The 19,832-nt window shown below is 37.5% G+C and overlaps 1 protein-coding gene across 2 annotated transcripts in view; it reads right to left on the bottom strand.

Moving 5' to 3' along the window:
* Window positions 1-14,369: 14,369 nt before the first annotated feature.
* Window positions 14,370-19,832, bottom strand: part of SPATA17 (spermatogenesis associated 17) — an 88,146-nt gene continuing 82,683 nt past the window's right edge. For both annotated transcript variants that reach the window (XM_014053490.2, XM_087717804.1), the window contains one exon: window positions 14,370-14,854. In XM_014053490.2, coding sequence (XP_013908965.1) covers window positions 14,774-14,854 — 81 coding nt within the window. In that variant the 3' untranslated portion in view covers window positions 14,370-14,773. The remainder of the gene's footprint in view (window positions 14,855-19,832) is intronic.

Here is a 19,832-nt window from a genome sequence, read left to right as displayed (position 1 = left end):
AGTTATTGTCAAATAATGGCTTATGACATAAGGTATTGTTTACTTAGGCAGTCTTCTTTTACTTGCATTTTAATGAGCCTAATTAATAATAAGTTAGAAGTCCTCTGCTACTTCTTCACAGCTGGACCATATGCACTAATTACACCAAGAGAGTAAATTTCAACTAATCCCTTTGATAGGGAAAAAAAACCACTTTAATTTCAGAATCTCAATGCAGTTAAAAAACAACAAAATAAAATACCAAAGCTTGCACAGAAATCAAAATTAATGTTGAAAAGATAAGAGCTATAAATTTAATGTACATCCACTGAGGTGGAAAAGGATATTTAGGCCATCAAGGTATACCCTTTGCTCAGTGCAGAAATCCAAATGAAAGCAACCCAGCCAGATGGCTGTCTTGCTTTGACATGAACACTGAAGGAAACCACACTATCTCTCTCAGTAATGGGTTGTACTGTTCTTATTGTTACAAACTTTCTTCTACCATTGCATTGGAAATTGCCTTCTTGTAATTTAATTTTATTATTCTATATCCTACCATATGAATAAAGCACAGGGCTTGGCCTTATTTTGTACAACATCCTTTCTAGCATGCAGATGATACCCAAGTCTACATCTTCATCCCGAAGGAAGTAAGCAGTGGTGGGTTGCAGGCAGCACACCCCAGTATGGGTGTACCGGAGCCTGCCCCGAGCACCGGATACCGTTCCAGTACGGTGCTCTGGAGGGCCCACCCGCCCGTCCGAGCTCCTTACCTGTCTTTTAAGGCTTCTGTGCTTCCGTGCACATGCATGGCACATACAGTGCCTGCGTGATGCTCCACTGAGCAGCTGGAGCGTCGCAGAGGCGGTAAGACGCATGTGCGTGTGTGTGCGCACTCCATGCATCCATGTGGATGCCGCCAGGCTCATTCCAACCGTATCGGTTGGAACGGGATCTGGAACCCACTACTAAAAGTAAGTCATGTTTTTTAATGCTTGGATGCTCTGTGAGTCTGGATGGGGCAAAAATAGGTTTCAACTGAATCCTGGTTAGACAAAATGGCTATGGGTAGGAGGCTCTTCTCAAATAAAACCAAATCTTTACTGTCAATTCACAGCATGTGTACAATGAAATTGAATATTTCTGCATTATAGAGGTTTATTATCTTTTGTTTGGATGAGATGCACTGTCCCAGACAGACCTGGTATATAGGACTCCTCTTGTACTCATAACTCCTGCTGGAGCATGCGGCAGTCCTGGATAGGAGAGCCTTTCCAAAATACATGGGAAAATCCCATTAGACTTGAAATATACATAGGGTTAGCGTTACTTTGCTGAGAATTCAGATGTTGTAAATAGAATTGCAGAGCAGGAGTCCCTAACCCCCAGTCTGAGGCCCTCTGCTGGGTTGCAGCCCTTTTGGAACCAGGCCAGAGAAGTTGGGGTGGCTGCATGCACACACAGCTGCATTTGTGAAAGCAGTGTGTGCATGTGCCTGAAACCATCCCCTCTCTCCACCCTCTACTGTTACCATTGCTATCTCTGCTGGTCCACCAAGCTGGAAAGGTTGAGGAACTTTGTTGTAGAGTATCGGCATGGTTAGGAGGCCTCTCATGTTTTGACAATGCCTTATCCTCATTTCCTGATAAAATACATGGAAAAATCCCATTATAGTGAACATCCACTTAGTGTTAGGGTAAAGGTTGTCATTAGTGATAGTGTTGAATTTGCCCAGTAAAATGGATATTGCCAATAGATTTGGAGACTATCAGTAGGCATAGGAATCCTCTCATTTGTTGAGAGTGCCTTATTTTTGTTTCCTGATAAAACACATGGAAAGATCCCCTAGAGTAAAATTCCAATTAGGTTTAAGGTTATATCTGTGATTAGAATTAGGGTTAATGTAAGATCTCCATGAATTCACCCAGTAAAACATATGTTGTCAATAGTGTATCAATATGCTTAGGAGGATTCTCATATTTCGAGACTGCCTTATCTATGCTTCCTGGTAAAACACATAGAAAAATGCCATTAGATATGAAATACACATAGGGTTAGGGTTATGTCTCTAAGAATTTGTAGTGGAAAACTGATGTTGCTATTATATCTGTAGAACATCAATATGCTTAGGAGATCTCCCATGTGTTATCTTATCTGCTGGGGGTAAATGCCAACGATAAAACAGTTTATAAAAATTTTGTTTGTATGCCGCTGACATTGTCAATTTATAATTTTTACCCCACAATTTTTCCCAATTCTCTAATTCTATGGTATAGCTGCATTTTTTTTTGCCCAAGTTATCATGGTTTCTTTTACAGTTTCTTTTTCAATTTGAATCTCATTAAATAGTTATATGTTTTTGTTATCATTTTTTCCTCCGTCCCCTGTAATATTTTATCCAGCTCTTGTTTCCTATTGAAATCATAATTTTCTGTATCTTCTTTGTATTTCAACTAGAGTTGCACATAGGGTCACCAATCTATGTCAATTTTTAATTTTTGGTTTTTTAATTCTTGTTTCATTTTTAATTTTCCTTGGTCATCTAATATATCTTTATATCTTGCTATTTTGTCTAAGTCCAACACATCCGTGTATATTACTATAATTATATTAGTGTTGTTGCTTTTCACACTGATTCCAGTTAGTCTGAATCCTTCTGAAAGTATAGTTCCCACTGCTAAAGGGCAGGTCTGATCAATGCAAAATAGAGTTGAAATATATTCTTTCAAAACTCAGCCAATGACCACCTCTTCATTGTCACCAGAAGTAGCATTGCTTTGCAAGGTGTTTCACAAATTTCTTTTAAACCTGACCAAAACGCATTCATCTAGAAAGCCTTTTTCAAGCCCTGCATCTACAATAGAAGTCCCATAAGTGAATGTGTGAGTTTTCATTGGTATCTTTGCTGGAAGATTCTTTGAAAGCAGTGGCCTAAACTATATTCTGCAGGGTTAGTCCCTAGTTGGTGCTCTCTGGCTATGTAGACCTGGATCCATACCACCATAACAAATAATAATTTGTCTTTGAACACTTCCAGGAAAGGTGCTGACTTCTGATTTTTCGCCCTGAAACTGAACATTTTTATTTTATGAAAGCAGTTCTAGAAATAAACCTGTTTATTTATATGGTTTTTAATTTTCTCAGTATATTTCCAGGAAAACAAAATGAAGACATCTCTCCAGAGGCACGTGGCAGTTTAAAAAAAAAAAAAAGGTAAAATCTCTCTTCATTACAAGCAGAATAATGTAAAGTAATCATAAGTCTGTTAATTTCAGACCATGCAAGTACAGGGTCCTCTTAGTTATAAATATATACATATATACATATAACCAAAGACCTACATACATATATACATATATACATATATGCGTATATGCATATAGGCACATAGGCACATACACACATAACACACATACATACATTTGTAGATTTTCATGGGTGTAGGTATGCTGGTCTTGTTGTATTTGGGTCTTTTACCGTGTAAGATTGAGATTGTCTTGGCAACGTTTCAGCAAAGTCTCACTCAAGTGAGAGATATATACACACACATATATTCGTAGATTTTTGTATATTTATAATTATGCTTAAATTTGGTCTGATATGTCCATATTGTGAATCCATATTGTCTTTTTTACTGATCCCATTATCTTTGAGTGCAACGCCGAAAGTATATTTACTGCTGAGCAAAGTGCAGTTATAACTACTGCTGAGAAATGAGTGGGAAGGGGTAGGGGTGGGCTTCTTATCCAGCTGAATGCTTGGGAAATTGTCCTACTCTGGATTAAGCTAATATTAATAATATCTGTCCCTTCCTCAGAAAATATTTCTTGTCCTTTAGGAAACGTTCCTGATTCATTTGGTCTAAATTCCCTGTTGTGTTTTCTTTTATTCCATTAGCCCTTGTTAGATGATGCTGGATGACCCGAAACAATTCTGCTAAACCATTAATGATTATCCTATCCATCCTTCATTTGCTATTTAGCTACAACTATATGCCTTTACTCCTTTTAATCTTTAGTTTAATGAAGTGTAATTAATCAGGCTCACAATGAAATATTGGATCTTGAAATTTCTCAATTCTTTCATAATAAGCTACTTCATGCATAAAAAGCTGACTTGGAAGAAGAATTATCACAGCTGCTTTCTCTCCCTTATTTGGGTAAACAATCTCCATCAAAATGGGAATATCACTTAACAAAACCATAACAAGTGTTATTATAGTTTGCAATAGAGAGAAACTTTCCAGAGACACAATTTAAACGAGCTTGAGGTTTCTGTTCTGCGGCGTTCACTTAGAAGCCTGAATGCTATTGATTACTTGTCTAATTTGTATTATTTTCCAAGCTTCCCAGACAACTTGACTGTTTTGTTATCCGATCTCCTCTCAGGCTTGCATTTGTGTTCAAATCCTTGCAGCCGCATTCAATACTCAGAAGTCTGTTGGCCCATTTTAGAGCAGGGTCATTTTCTTTAGATGGCAGGACTCTTAAAGGGGAGAGGAAGAATTGACAACTCAACTAAAGAAAAAAGAACCTCCTTCCTGCTGTGTTCTGTTCCTAATGCCGAGGAACGAGGAATGTTAGTGAAAGAAAACCCTCCATTTGTCACCCTGGGGAATTAGAGAGAGTACCCAGGCCCTTTTGAATAGGTAGACAATCGAGCAGTTATCCAGCCTCCTTCCCTAGAAGGGGCCCCATCCAAAAAATAAGATCTCTTTGAAATGATCAGATAAAGGTAAAGGTAAAGGTTCCCCTCATACATATGTGCTAGTCGTTCCAGACTCTAGGGAACAGTGCTCATCTCCGTTTCAAAGCTGAAGAGCCAGAGCTGTCCAAAGACATCTCTGTGGTCTTGTGGCCAGTATGACTAAATGCTGAAGGTGCATGGAACAATGTTACCTTCCCATCAAAGTGGTCCCTATTTTTCTACTTGCATTTTTACATGCTTTCAAACTGCTAGGTTGGCAGAAGCTGGTTCAAGTAACAGGAACTCACTCTGTTATGTGGCACTAGGGATTTGAACCGCCGAACTGCTAACCTTTCTGATCAACAAGCTCAGCGTTTTAGTCACTAAGTCATCGTGTCCCTGTGATGATCAGATGGATTCATGCTTTTCAATCGAGCCTGCAAAACCAATCCCTGATTACAAGGGAGGTTGTGCTAGCAACGGTAATGTTATCAGGAATATCCATGAGGTCAAAAAAGTCAAGATGGCAGCCACAACTGTACAATAGAAGCCCTTTTAATAAACTTGCACCTGCAATAAAACAATCTTTTAATCAGAACGTATCCTTTCAAATAGAAAATGGACTTCAATTAATGCTTTCTCCTGAGTTCTTTTTGATATTCTCCTGTAATATCACTGGTGCCTTTATTGTTTTAATACCGCAAAATGGCCAGAATCTGATGAAACAAGCAACCTAAAATCTTTGTAATGAATAAATATTAATGATGTCAAACATTCTTTCAGGATGTGAATTTTGCCACATGATACATTATTTATCCATTGATTTTAGAGGGGAGAACAAATGGAGGCAAATGTATACTGACAGTGCAGAAGGAAGGCAGATTATATCTGTGTATCAACATTTCATCCATAACACCAATAACAGAATCCTCATTTTAGTATGTTTCATTAGAAAGATTTCAGCCTGATACTGAGGAGTAAATCCCATTTAATTACAAAAGTGTTCCTCATTCTGAGTAAACATCCATAAGCACGAACCAATTTTTCATTCTGTTTGAAGGCTATTATGCAGATTCTCAATTTTTTGATGGCTGGATTACATACACATAACATCCGTTTCTCAGCATCTCTTGAATGTAGCTTTCGACAGATCTTCAGAATTATGTCTTTCTATTCCTATGCTCTTTTGATAATATAGACCAGTGATGGTTAACCTTTTCAGCACCAAGTGCCTAAACTGGAGTGCATGCATGTGCACTGGAACCTGTAAGAGAGCAGCTGGCTGGCGCAAATGCATTCCGGAACCCAGAAGAGCAGCTGGTGCAGCACACGTGCCCATAGAGAGGGCTCTGCATGCCACCTCTGGCATATGTGCCATAGGTTCACCATCACGGATATAGACCATAGGTTCACCATCACGGATATAGACCATTTTTTAAAAATGTAATTAAAGATTTTAAAAAGGGATGATGGCTTTCCAAGATTTCCTATGATTGATGATGGTTCCATGCCATCAAGTCATTGTCAACTCTTAGTGACCACATAAGGTAGATGGATTTACTCCACAATGATTTGTCCCTAACATCATCTCAGCTAAGCCTACAGTACAATCATTTGATACTATATTGAGACTATCCAGCTTCCTGCTGGTCAGCCTCTCCTTAGTTTGAACTTTCCCAGCATTTGAGCTTTTTCTAGAGAGCTAGAGATCTTCATAATGTGTCTAAAAGAGATTAATTTGAGCCTAGTCATTTCTGCCTTAAGGGAGAATTCTGGGTTGATTTGTTTGATCCATTTGTTGTCCACATGATTCTCAGTTTTCTCCAACATCAAATATCAAAGTTGTCAATGGTCTCCATATGCAGGTAACCCTCTACAGTTTTTTTTAGTAACCATTCAAAGTTACAAAGGCAATGAAAAAGTGACTTTTTCACAAACAGTATTCCTGACTATAGAAAGTCCTATACTCATTTAACTCAAAATAGGAAGTAGGAGCAAGCATATGATTTATGACAGAGCCAAGGTGGCGCAGTGGTTAAATGCAGCACTGCAGGCTACTGCTAGATCAGCAGGTCAGCGGTTCAAATCTCACCGGCTCAGGGTTGACTCAGCCTTCCATCCTTCCGAGGTGGGTAAAATGAGGACCCAGATTGTTGGGGGCAATATGCTGACTCTCTGTAAACCGCTTAGAGAGGCCTGAAAGGCCTATGAAGCGGTATATAAGTCTACTGCTATTAGTGATGTCATATATTTATATACCACTTTCTATGTTGCCCAACTCAAACCTGTTCATAATAACAGCAGTAATAGATAAGACACACAATGAAATATTCATTAAAAGTTTTGGCTTCACTATTTATGCTCATAGCAGGAAGGTGCAATGAACATCTAGAAGAAATAGCAAAAGAAATTGTGATCTGCTTCCTCATTGAACTGAAATTTCTCATTGAACTGAAAGATCTGCAATGATACAGTTTTTCAGGTAAATTTTAGGAAAACTGGGATTAAAACTTTAAAGAATTTAGGGTTTGATTTATCGTTGGTTCATTTATTCTTTGATTTAACCAAAGAATAATAGATTATCTTGTTTGGAATCTGTCTAGAAATGAAGATTTGCAGGTGGGTTGTTCTGACAATAGTCTCCTCTAAGTGGTTTGCTCATTATGAAAACAGAAAAAGAGAGGAGATGCATTGCTTCCCCCATCATTTAGGCCTTTAAATATCAATGGATTTAATATAAGAGCCATGGTGGTGCAGTGGTTAGAGTGCAGTACTGCAGGATACTTCTCTTGACTGCTGGCTGTCTGTAATTTGTCAGTTCAAAATCTCACCAGGCTCAAGGTTGACTCAGCCTCCCATCCTTCCAAGGTGGGTAAAATGAGGAGCCAAATTGTTGGGGGGGGGGGGTTAATATGCTGATTCTGTAAATCACTTAGAGAGGGTTGTAAAAGCACCCTGAAGTGGTATAAAAGTCTAAGTGCTATTGCTATAGGGGTTTTATTTGTTGAACTTTAAAAATCAACAAAAAGATGACACCAATCACTCAAGCTTTCCTCAAAACTCATCCATTTTCTATGCCAGGAGGCTGCATTTCCAGCACCTATCATTATGTAAAATATAAATTGCACGTATCTTTGAATATATCCCACTCATTCATGATTAAGCCTCCAAAAAAGGTGTAGCATTTTCCTCATCCTCTTTCTTCCTGAGAATTTTCCTCAGAAAAGAGGAAGTTTTAGATACCAATAACACTGATGGTTGGGATTTTCCCCAATGGAAGCCTTAAAGAAACCAAATGTTTGCCAGAGGAACCTCATAACATGCTGTATGTTTAATTATGTTCAATTCATTAACACAGTTACAGTAGTGAACAATTTATTGATGTAGGCAGAAACACTTAGAAACAGCCAATAAGTCATAGAGGAGAGAAACTCATCCTTTTGCAATGTGAGCAATACTCTGGCAAACTCTTAAATCACTTCAGAACATGATCTGAGTCATAGTTTAGTTTTTCCGCTTTGTGATGTAAATCTCTACAATAATTAAACATAGTTTGGGAAGAAAAGGTTACATTGTGTCCTTTAAATCAAACCATTAATTATAGAATACCACTTTAAATCTGGTATTACTAGAGTTATCTTGGTGGTTTATAATTTCTTTAAAAAATAAAATTTGACATTGTCAATGGTTTGTTCTTATAGTAGATAAATGTGCTAGTGACTCTTATGTTAGATACACAGCATTGGGCTAAAACCAGAAAGAGACGGCTCAACTCCAAGTTCAGCTCTGGAAGGATTCTTGCAATTATCAGTCTTTTAAACTACTGTATAGATGAGGAGGGGTAAACAAAAGCTAAGGGATTTGTCCAGTGCAAAATTTCCTGTGGCACTCAATGTAATTGTTGTGCTCATAAACTAGCATCATTTAATATCATTTTTCTAGCTAAGCTCCACCCCTTGTTTAACCTATTTGTAAGAAGGGGTAAACTTCAATAAGAACATGTTCCCCATCACTGTCTGCACATGATACAGAAAACAACATTTATTATAGAGCCGAGGTGGTACAGTGGTTAGAGTCCAGTGCTGCAGGCTATTTCAACTGGCTGCTAGCTGCAGTTCAGCAGTTCAATCTCACTGTCTCAAGATTGACTCAGCCTTCCAAGGTGGGTAAAATGAGGACGCAGATTGTTGGGGGCAATATGCTGACTCTATAAAAGGCTTACAGAGGGCTGTAAAAGCACTATGAAGCAGCATTTAAGTCTATGTGATATTGCTATTATATTTCTGCTCATCTTGATGAAACGGTTATCAATTCAACAAGTATTGTAATTTACCATAGAATCTTAAAGATGAAGGGGTACATAGAGGCTACCTAGCCCAACAGCCCATTCAGTGCAGAATTTATTAGAGCACTCTCCCCCAATCTTTTGGGAGCCAGCAACCGGATCCGTGGAGAGAGTTTTTTCTGTGGATTGAGGGCAGGGGGAATGGTTTCACATGCTGCCAGGCTGCCATGCATGCCCAGATGAGGGTTTGCTCATTTGCATAGCCCAGTTCCTGGTGGGCATGGACAGTCTTGGTCTGCGGCATGGTGTTTGGGAACCCCTGCATTAGAGCATCTCTAACAATTAATTATCTAATCCCTGCTTTAAAACCTCTAGTAAAAATCTCATATCAAGTAGCAAGCTTTTCTTGTGAGATGTATGGCAATCATGAGTAATATCCCTCCATGTTTGAGTGATATAACATTATCTTCCTGAGTTAAGATCTCTAGTTCTACCATTTTTTCCTTATACTGTGCATGATGTACAAACATGTGAGATTCTGAGTGCCACCATCCTCTTTTTGGTTTCAAATACATTTCAATTGTTAAGGTAGTTCATAGTTTACTCAAGGTCAAATAGATAACAGTCAAAGCATACAAAAAAGAGTTCTCTGATAGACACTTCCTGATCTAGTTTCCTTTTAACAGGAACACACAGAAAATAGTTCAAAATCAGTCCAAAGTTCTAAAAAGCAGGTCAGGTTTGTCAGCCAGTCCAATGGTCAGAATTTCATGTGCAGACTCCATGCAAATGTCATCCAAGAGTCAGAAATCAGATAGTTATTTCCAGCAAAGGAACAGGGTCAGGGCTGCCTCTTAAATTAGGCTGCAGCCAGCTGTCACTAATCAAAAGGTTTATTCCCTTGCTTGGCAAGGAGACTTAAGGAACATCTTTACCCTGCTTTCCTCACTACTTGCTCAGCTTTACATCATCTTCATCTGATTGCTCCAGCTGTCCAGGTGATGCCTGTGTTTGATCAGCCTCAAGTGATTCTTGACTTGGTGTTTCCTAAGGCTGACATGTCATAGGTTCAACTGGAGCATCTTCCTCCAATTCAGAGTCTAGGATCTGGGCCTTGATACTCATGAAATAATACATCTATTATAGTTCTCATCCTGGCTTCCTGCTCCTCCCTGGCATTTTCTTCAGCTCGGTGTTTGACTGCATATTCAGTTCTGGGATTTTGATTTAGTTACTCTATCCTGATAAGATTGCTGAAGCATCTACAGACAATGATGGTAGTATAATTATCAGTCTGGATTGTTTTCAACTTGAAGAAAAGATATTCCTGGAACTCAGGTATAGAATGGGAGAATGGAATCCTAAGGAAAGAATCTTGCAGGTTAGCCTTTGTGTGTAGTATTTTGTTACTACATGAAATAGGTGATGGTGGGAATCATTGCCATTTTTGCTAAATAACAGACCTACATCATCTTCTGATATATCAATCAACTTCAATTTAATCAAAGCTAGTCACCCAGGGGTTATCAAACTGGTTGATGATATATCCTTTCCTTTTTCTACTTAAGTGGTGTTTAAATTTAATGCTTCAGAAAGCTTCCAGTTTGTTTGTTTTTTCATATCTATGATTATACTTTCCATATTTTGGATCTATCAGCCTCATGACCTTTTTCAAGTTTGTTGATATAGGATGCTGCTCTAATTTTCTTTGGTTAATGTTGTGGTTTTTGGCTCTCCTAAAATTAAAGATGCACACCTAACTAAGCAGAGGCCATTGCCACTGCAATTAAACATTTCAAGAGAGCACTTGAACTTCATCAACCAATTGTTTTCAGTTACTCAGGGTTAAATCCAAGACATATGCTCCTCTTGTTCTGTTCTGCATGTTCTGAAAGAGGAAACTGGCAGCAAAGCAAACCATTTTTAACAGAGTTAGCCTTCCAGCAGATGTTAGGGTAATTGTAATCACTCATTATTACTGCAGCAGAAATTCAGAGGCACTAAACTCTTGTCCTAATCCCCATTCCAGAAGCCAACTCTTGTTCTTGAAATGTTGGCTCATACAACTGTGCTTGGCCTTCAGCTGACTGGAACACTGAAGTTTCAACATTTCTTGATCTTGAAATTCTTGGTTTTGAAATTCTTTCACTCAGCCCTTACTTTTCCTAACAGAGAGGCAAGTGCCAAGCAAATCTAAGCCACCACATAAAAGGTTGAACAGCTAAATTTCTGGAAGGATATCTACTGAACCTTAGCAAGGCCAGAGAAGAACCTTTGGACCTGCAGGCCAAGGTTTTCTATCACTGTTGATGTACAACAAAATAAACTCAATATGAAATTTTGCCTTTCTAATAATCTAGTAGACACAAAGCATAATTGGCATAAACTTGATATTGTGCATGAAATTAAATTCTTGAAAGACCAATTCACTAATTTCCAGTTACTCTGCCAATAACAGCAAATCTGTTCTCTTTCTCCTCTTTTCCAACAGGAAAATTCTTATTTTGCTATTCTCACTTTGAATTTTTATATATATATTGGGAAAACTAGCTCATAAGGCCAGTTGCTATCTTAAGAACATTAGCCTTTAAGGGTAAGTTCTTAGTTTTGTTCAGACAAGACAAGTTAAGAAGTGCATGAGGAAATGTCTTTCTGAAAATGCAGTTTAGTCATGCTGTACTTTAATTTATTGGCTCAATCTGAAATTAGTTCTGCCCTGCCATTTACTCTATAAGATTGTGTGCTCCTAATATTCAGGAGCCTTGATTGTTGAGGAAAGAAGCATCTGAAGTATAATTTCCAGCTGATTTTTAAAAATAGGAATAAATATATCTTTTCTCATAGACTTAGCATTTTATTTGATATGTACTTTTTAAAAATAATATACTGGATAAAGAATGAGATTTCATAAAAATTATTTGGAAGGTGAAAAGACAAAGGAATACAGGCTGTACTCAGAGCAAGCTTTTGTTTTCTTTTATAGCTTTCAAATTTCTTATTGAATGATTGTCTTCTTACAGCTATAGAAAGAACCATGTTCTAAACTATACATCTATCTAAATTAGATTATCTAAATTAGATACATATATCTGAATTAGCTATCAATTCAAATGTACCTCGTTTCCCAGCATCTTCTATGTTCTCCTCTCTTCCCAGGGTCCTTGTGCTACCCCAGTATTCAACCCATCTTTCCAACAACTATTTCTGGTTGCTGTTGCCCTTTCTATTGATCTGCCCTGCATCTTCAATTGTGTGTTTTGTTCAATCTTATCCAGAATAACAAATACAGATGCAATTTAAAAAAATATATCAACCAGCTCATTAAATAGTATATACTTACCAAAACCAGATATTCTTCTTCTACAGAGCTAAAGGCTGTTTTGTATACACATCATTTTATTAAAAATGAACCAACAGTGTGGAGCTACAGCAGACATTTCAATATGAGAGATGCATAACTGCATGGTTTATAAAATGGCACTAAAGCTGCAGTGTTGCAACAAAGGGATGTTTATGACATGGGATAAGTTACAGAATTAGTCACCTGTTTAAAGAAGAATCTAAAGAAGGGGTGGGACAGGAGACGCCTAACAGACTAAGGAGATGAAAATGACAAAACAACCAAGAGAAACATTAGCACTACTCTCTTATCACAAGGAAACAGCACTAGGTACTGTCCTCTGCAATTATCCCACCTAGAGATTTAATTGCCTCAATTGAGATTTAACTCCTCCCATATGACCAGTTGGAAAAAGAATTCAAACCTTTAATTTCTAAAAACTATACTAACCCTAATGCAAAATATATTCCTGGAAGAAGACACAAATGTGGACTTCTGAAATACATAATGTTCACATCTATTGCTTTAAGTACACCCTTTCCTACAACATTCAATGAGTGCAAAAAGGGCAGAATGTGGTCGTCTTAAATTGGTCTCATAAAATCCATAAGCATATTTTGCTCAGGGAGTAGATTGTTAAAATTGACTGGCTTGGAAGGAAGGAAAATGGATTGAGCAGGCTCTGAGTGGTAGATGAATGAATGGAGTAGAGAATGGGAAATCCTTTTTGTAAAAAAATAAAAAATATATGCAGAATGCTATCAGCAAACTGAAACAACAACTGGTTTTCTTGGCATAGGTTATGTTTATAATGGGGTCAAATATATTTAAAAGAAACCAAGGAAGAAGATTAATCTGAGAAAGTATTGGTAGATCTAATTGGACTGATGGGAAAATGTAGTAGAAAGGTAAGTAACAACACAGGGTGAATTATCACGAAGAGATAAACTACCAGAAAGCTGCAGCAATCAAAGAGATAGCCCTCACATCTAAAAATTACAGTGGCCTCCCTATTCATCAACACCTTCTATGAATGCCTTCTGACCAGCCCCTGCTCCCCTCCCAGAACAAAAGCACTCAGATTTATTTGGTGAAATTAAATCTTTATAGGAGGGACTTGCCTTGGGTTGCCATTCTTCACTTACCAGAATTAAAAGACATTCATTTTCTGCTGCTGGTCATAAATACAAAACTTCCAAAACTTTGAATTTGATAACCTCTCTTACTCATAAACACAAAGAGGCATCCAAATATGCTTTAAAATTTCTGTCAACTTTGATTTGCATTGTTGTCATCTTTGAGAATGATCTATGCTTTGCCCCTGCCCAAGAGCTGAGCTCTCTATTCTTCGTATCTGATATTATGAAACAGGATGTAAAATGATATGGCCGCAACTACTGTAGTGTTGAGCCACTTTTTACGTACAGAGAACTTTTTGAGGGCTCATCAACCAAATTCTGTGAACAATGAATATCTAAGAAGCAGACCAACGAAGCAGGAAAATTCTGCAGTGATTCGCTAATGGTTTTATAATTCAGTGCCTTCCATAACAAAAGAGAAGGATCTACTAAGTCAGGGGGATAAAAGAGAAAGAAAAAAAAGAGTAACATAAAGAATGTGAAACTTATAAGTCAAACGAATGACATGATTATTTCCTATAGCAGAGGTGGCACATATAGTAAAAGTAAATGGATCCAATTATAAGAAAGAATAGTTAGGGTTGGGAAGTAATATATGCTTTATCCCACAGAGCCCTTTGGTTATGCACAACTTTGGAGAGCAGGAGGTGCTCACAAAGAAATTGTGAACAACCTTTAAAGCAGAGGTGTCTTCTCCCAGGACCAAGTAGCCATGCCCTGCAACTGCAACATGTCCTGGGAAAAGCCATATTTGGCTTGAATTTTAGACAGCAAGTGTTACACTCTATTTGCTTTCACCAACACGATACTTCTGAATGTGTTGGAGCCAAGACTCCAGGATACCCACACAACATATTACTGGAAATGAAGATACTAATGTAGGGAAGGGTGCACTATATTAATATTTTAACAGTTTCATATGGATAACATCACATCATTTATTTCATGTTATGTTTATTTATTCTCAAATGGAAGAAACAGGCTACATTTCTGAAATAACTGTAAAAACATTAAGAAAATGCCCCTGATTCTTCAAATTGTTGTCAAATAGCATTTATTTTAGATGTCATTACTATTTGGAGTTCTGATTGTTGAAAGGGAAGATGGAGACCCGTTCCTGAAGTTGTTTTCGGATATTCTTCATAGAAATGATGACAACCGTTGACCAATTGCTATGGAAACCTTCTTTCAATTCAAAACATCCACAACTCGATTATACTAATGATGTCCGTATAAAAATCTTCAACAAGACGGCGTGGTAGAGTAAGCATAGGCATCATTTTTGGCCTTAAAAGGGTTAGCTTTTAAAATTTCTTACAAAATTGGTTGGAGAAGTAATGTTTAAACAAATTGCCCAGCTCTGGAATAGGCTTGACCAAACTTTCCAAACAGAGGAATTGATGGCAACACCGTTAAGAAATCCTAGAGGGGGGGGGGAAAAGATTGAAAATGTGTCAAAATTTAAATCAGCCTCCACCTTGAACTGAATACTTTTTCCCCTGTGCTTCTATGTGCACAAAAACATTACGACAAACTCAGCTTAATCATGGATATTCTGTTAGGACATTTTTCACATAAATAATTGCAATGTATTTATAGATCTGCAAACAATAATTGATGCCCAATAACTGAGAGGTCTAATTTATGTACAATAAAAAATAACTCATTGTTGTCCAAATATTTTATAATAATAATAAAAGGTAATCTGGCAAGACAGGCATGTCTGTGAGTATGACAGGACAGAACAATCTTTTTCTCCAATTATGTACAAGAAAAAATGAAAGATAATGTCTTTGTTTTGCACATCAGCAGACTTTCTACCCTGGGGCTCCAAATGAGTTTAGTTTTGGGCAGGTGAGCCTCTGGGAATGTTACTCATTGTCTTATTCTTCAAGCTGGAGAAGATGGTTTCTAATGTGGTACAGGAAAACCCAAAGGTAATTATCACTGGGGACTTCAATGACTCTATCTTGAAGGATGCGATTTGATATTATCACCACTATGCTGAAGACTCCATTTAGAATTATTTCCTTAACATAATGTTGTAAACATTGTGCAAAATCCAAAATAATGAATTTTAGAAACAAATAAGAGAAGTAGAAAATGTTTCTAATTCTTCCTTCTTCCCTGCCAGCCTCTGATTGGATTAACTGTAAAACATTATAAAAAATATTTACAATATTTAATTCATTACACTTCTATTAACTTACTTCTAAGTGAAAAGATAAAAGAAAAAGAATTGAGTAAAGTGACTGCTACAGGCTACTGAAGCTGATAAAGCTCTCTTTCCCTGATGCTTCAAAAAATATTTCTGATGAACCTCTTTGAAAATACAAACATTATAATGAAAATGTGCTTTGCCAGATTCTGGGGACTATAACAGATTCCCCCCTCCCCCCAAAAACCAGTTTATATTCAAAGAAAGCTAAAAACTGGGGACTGGTTTGTATTTGGATAATTAGGTTTTATTGGGGTAAACAAGGGGGAAGGGAAACATCAAATCACAATAAACTTGTTGGAAGTCACAAGGAGAATGTAATAAAAAAAACCAGCTGTCATTATTTTACTCTCAGTAAATCTCTGCTTCCGTCTCTCATCAGGTTAAAGCAAGAACTGCCATTTCTGACCCTAGAAATAAGCTCTGATTTGAGAGAGCAGACGGCTTTGGCTATTAGGATGACTTGCCAGACAATAACAACAACTGACTGCCAGAATTAGCTCCTTGGGACAATTTAGGTTCCTTTGAAGTGAATGGCTTTTTGAGCTGGAACTGAGCCCACGCCCAGCTCCAAATCCAAGTCAAAATGACAAAGAGGAAGTCTACTGTGTCATTCCAGTCCCTGAGCATAAGATTACTTTATGTTGGCAGCTGTACTGTTTATCTTGTTGTTTAAAAGCTATTTCACTACATGGTCACAGCTGAATATTTAAACTAGTGGATCTGGTCATGGGTTGCCTCTGACTATAGCAAGACAAGTCCCCATCAGTTCTTACAGTTGGCTATGTGATATTACATGGCTGTGTGATATTATGCTAATGTAAGAGTATATTAAAATGTGATTGCCTTCCTATTTTTCTAATTATTCAGAATATATAATAAATGTTGAAATTAATAACCAGATTTTGCAGGCTAGTTCATCCAAGCAAACTTGATGGATTCCCCAGTCACAAATTCAAATGAATTGTCTTAGATAAGACTCACTGATATTGCAATTTGCAAATAGCTTATTCCTATGTTTAAAATCACTTCTGAAATGTATTTTTTTTTTTTAAAAGACGACTGTCATAAAACAGTTACAGAACTACTTCTTTACTGGGTCATTTTAAAAACAGGAATGGTCTCTTTTTTAGGAAAGGGGCTTAATCACAGGCTTTTTGTTAACCTTAAACTGTTTGATTTATTTATTTATTTATTCCTATCTATATTAAAGAAAGTTACAAGTCATTCTTTTTCCATTTTTTAAAATTTCTCTTTTTTTGCATTTTTATCTTTTTTCTTTCTTGATTGTTTTTCTTTTTCAAATTTGTTCTTGACTTTTATGTTATGTTTTTGAAAATCAAGTTATATATTTAAAAAGAGCTATATTAGGTGGGTAATGAAGTAAAGACATAGGGCCATATTACACATATAAATATATATGCTGATCTTATTGTATTCGGGTCTTTTCCTGTATAAGATTGAGATTGTCTTGGCAAGGTTTCGCCATCTTCAGGCTGGTGTTTTCAGCTTCGTGCTTGTGCGAGTAAAGCGTGGTCGTAGCTGCTGTATTTTTGCCCATTATGGACAAATCTGGATATACAAACAGATAGAAGGAGCACCCATGGCATCACCCCTCTCACCCGTCATCGCAAACTTATACATGGAACATTTTGAAACTAACACCTTAGATAAATCTGAACACAAATCCAAACTCTGGCTTAGAGATGTTGATGACACTTTTGTGATTTGGCCCCATGGGAAAGAAAAACTGGACAACTTCCTCACACATCTCAACAGCCTACACCCCAAAATACAATTCACTATGGAAATAGAAGCAAACAACCAACTTCCCTTTCTGGATGTCCTAATCTACAAAAAACCCAATGGCTCCCTAGGACATACCATCTACCGGGAAAAAAAAAACACCAACCACTACTTAAACGCATAATTCCATCACCACCCTGCACAGATCAACTCTGCCTAGCCGACAAAGATCACCTGAAAACTGAATTACACACTCTCACAAACGTATTACTCTCCAACGGATTCCAAAGAAAAACAATTACCAACCTAATCCAAAAGGAGACCCCCCCACAAAGAACCGAGATACAGAACAGGACAACGGCATCGCCCTCCTCCCTTACATCAAAGGCACCACGGATAAAATCAGCAAAATTCTCCACAAGCACAATATCAAGACAGCCTTCAGCACTGCCCAAAAAATAGCCAACATCTTAAGAAACCCCAAAGACAAGATCCAGCTAGAAAACCAAGGAGTCTACAAAATACCATGCAAAATCTGCTCTGCCACATACATTGGACAAACTAATAGGAGAATAAATGCACACATCACAGAACACAAGAACGCAGTCAGAAAAAAAGAAAAAAGCTTCCTCACTTTTCCAGCACCTTAAAGTAACAGGACATGAAATTGATTTTGAAGGAACCAAATTAATCACCAAAACTGAACACTTCAACAAGAGAATAATTATGGAAGCCATCGAAATAGAAAAACACTGCCACAACATGAATAAATGTGACAATACCTCCTGCCTACCAGACATCTGGAAACCAGCCCTAATCAACAAACGAGCCCCACCCATCACCCAGATCATTACAACACAAAAGAACAACAGACACACAGCCAGCAGCTCAACCACACAGGATGATACAAAACAGCCGACCAATCTACAAACATCAACTCCATCTACCAATCAGGATGCAACTACACAGCCAATCAATCCACTTACAGCAACAAAGCCAGCACTCTACATACACACACATCAAGATTTATAGAGACACGGCAGCTCCAACCATGCTTTACTCGCACAAGCACGAAGCCGAAAACACCAGCCTGAAGATGGCAAGTAAGACCTCGCCGTAATATAGCCCAGGTTCAAATCCCAGTAAGGGTATGGCCAGCTGATGAGAGCTAAATAGCTTGAAATAGATCTATACTAGTCTCCCTTTATTTATTTATCAGCACAAATACAACAAAATGTAACAAAGAAGCAACAGTAAAAATATTGGGTTTCTGCCTGGATGGTCTCTTGTGACGAGCCGAAGGACAGAGAATGGAAGTAGTGATCTTCCTCCCATATTTGGGCATACCGGGAGTTGTAAAAGAAATCTAATAGATACCTTTCACCCTGGCTTCGCTGATAATGGATAAGAGCCTGTGGCCTAATGGCTAAGAAGTCTGCCTAGTATGTAATATAGCCCAGGTTCAAATCCCAGTAAGGGTATGGCTAGCTGATGAGAGCTAAATAGCTTGAAATAGATCTATACTAGTCTTCGTTTATTTATTTATCACCACAAATACAACAAAATGTAACAAAAAGGCAACAGTAAAAATATTGGGTTTCTGCCTGGATGGTCTCTTGTGACGAGCCGAAGGACAGAGAATGGAAGTAGTGATCTTCCTCCCATATTTGGGCATACCGGGAGTTGTAAAAGAAATCTAATAAATATATATGTGTGTGTGTGTGTGTGTGTGTGTATATATATATATATATATATATATATATATATATATATGTATGTATGTATGTATGTATGTATGTATGTATGTATGTATGTATGTATGTATGTATGTATATGGCTGATAATCCAAACTCAAATGCTAAAATCCCAATTAATTTTTGTAAGAAAGCATATTCATTTTCTGATCCTATTATTTTTCAAGGGAATATAGTCTAATATAGTCATACTGACTAGAGTAGACCAATAGACCCAGTGACCTTTTAATGAATGGACAATTGGCTGTCATATGAGTTAATCAGCTTATGTACATTATTCAAAGGCAACAAATGACATTAGCCAAGTGTATTGGAGAGTATTTCTCCAATTCAGCTAAAGCAATCCAATCTCCCAGCCTACCAATATAGTCAGTGAACGTAGAAGCACCTTCATGTGTCCCAATCTAGATTATCCCTAAACAGGGCAAATGAGTTTCAGGGAACATAAGCAGTTTCTCAGTCTCATTAATACTCCTCAAAGTTTAACACTTTTAAAAGCAGTACATATGGGGAAACAAATCTATAAAACAACTAAAACTCTAAAGAGCCAAGAAATCCATCATTGTCCACTGGATGGTGATGTAGCTACAATACTGGTTACCAAAAATCTTGATTTGCTGATATCTCCATTCTTCTCTCTGTTAAACAGATGGCTACATGAACAAGCTTACCAACATAAAGA

The sequence above is a fragment of the Thamnophis sirtalis genome, unplaced genomic scaffold (assembly GCF_051295495.1).
Source record: "Thamnophis sirtalis isolate CommonGarterSnake01/CBP01778 unplaced genomic scaffold, rThaSir2_p1.2 scaffold_6, whole genome shotgun sequence".
In the NCBI taxonomy this organism is placed as follows: domain Eukaryota; kingdom Metazoa; phylum Chordata; class Lepidosauria; order Squamata; family Natricidae; genus Thamnophis; species Thamnophis sirtalis.
The sequence above is the reverse complement of the archived record's forward strand: the minus strand, read 5'-3'. Positions and strand labels throughout refer to the sequence as shown.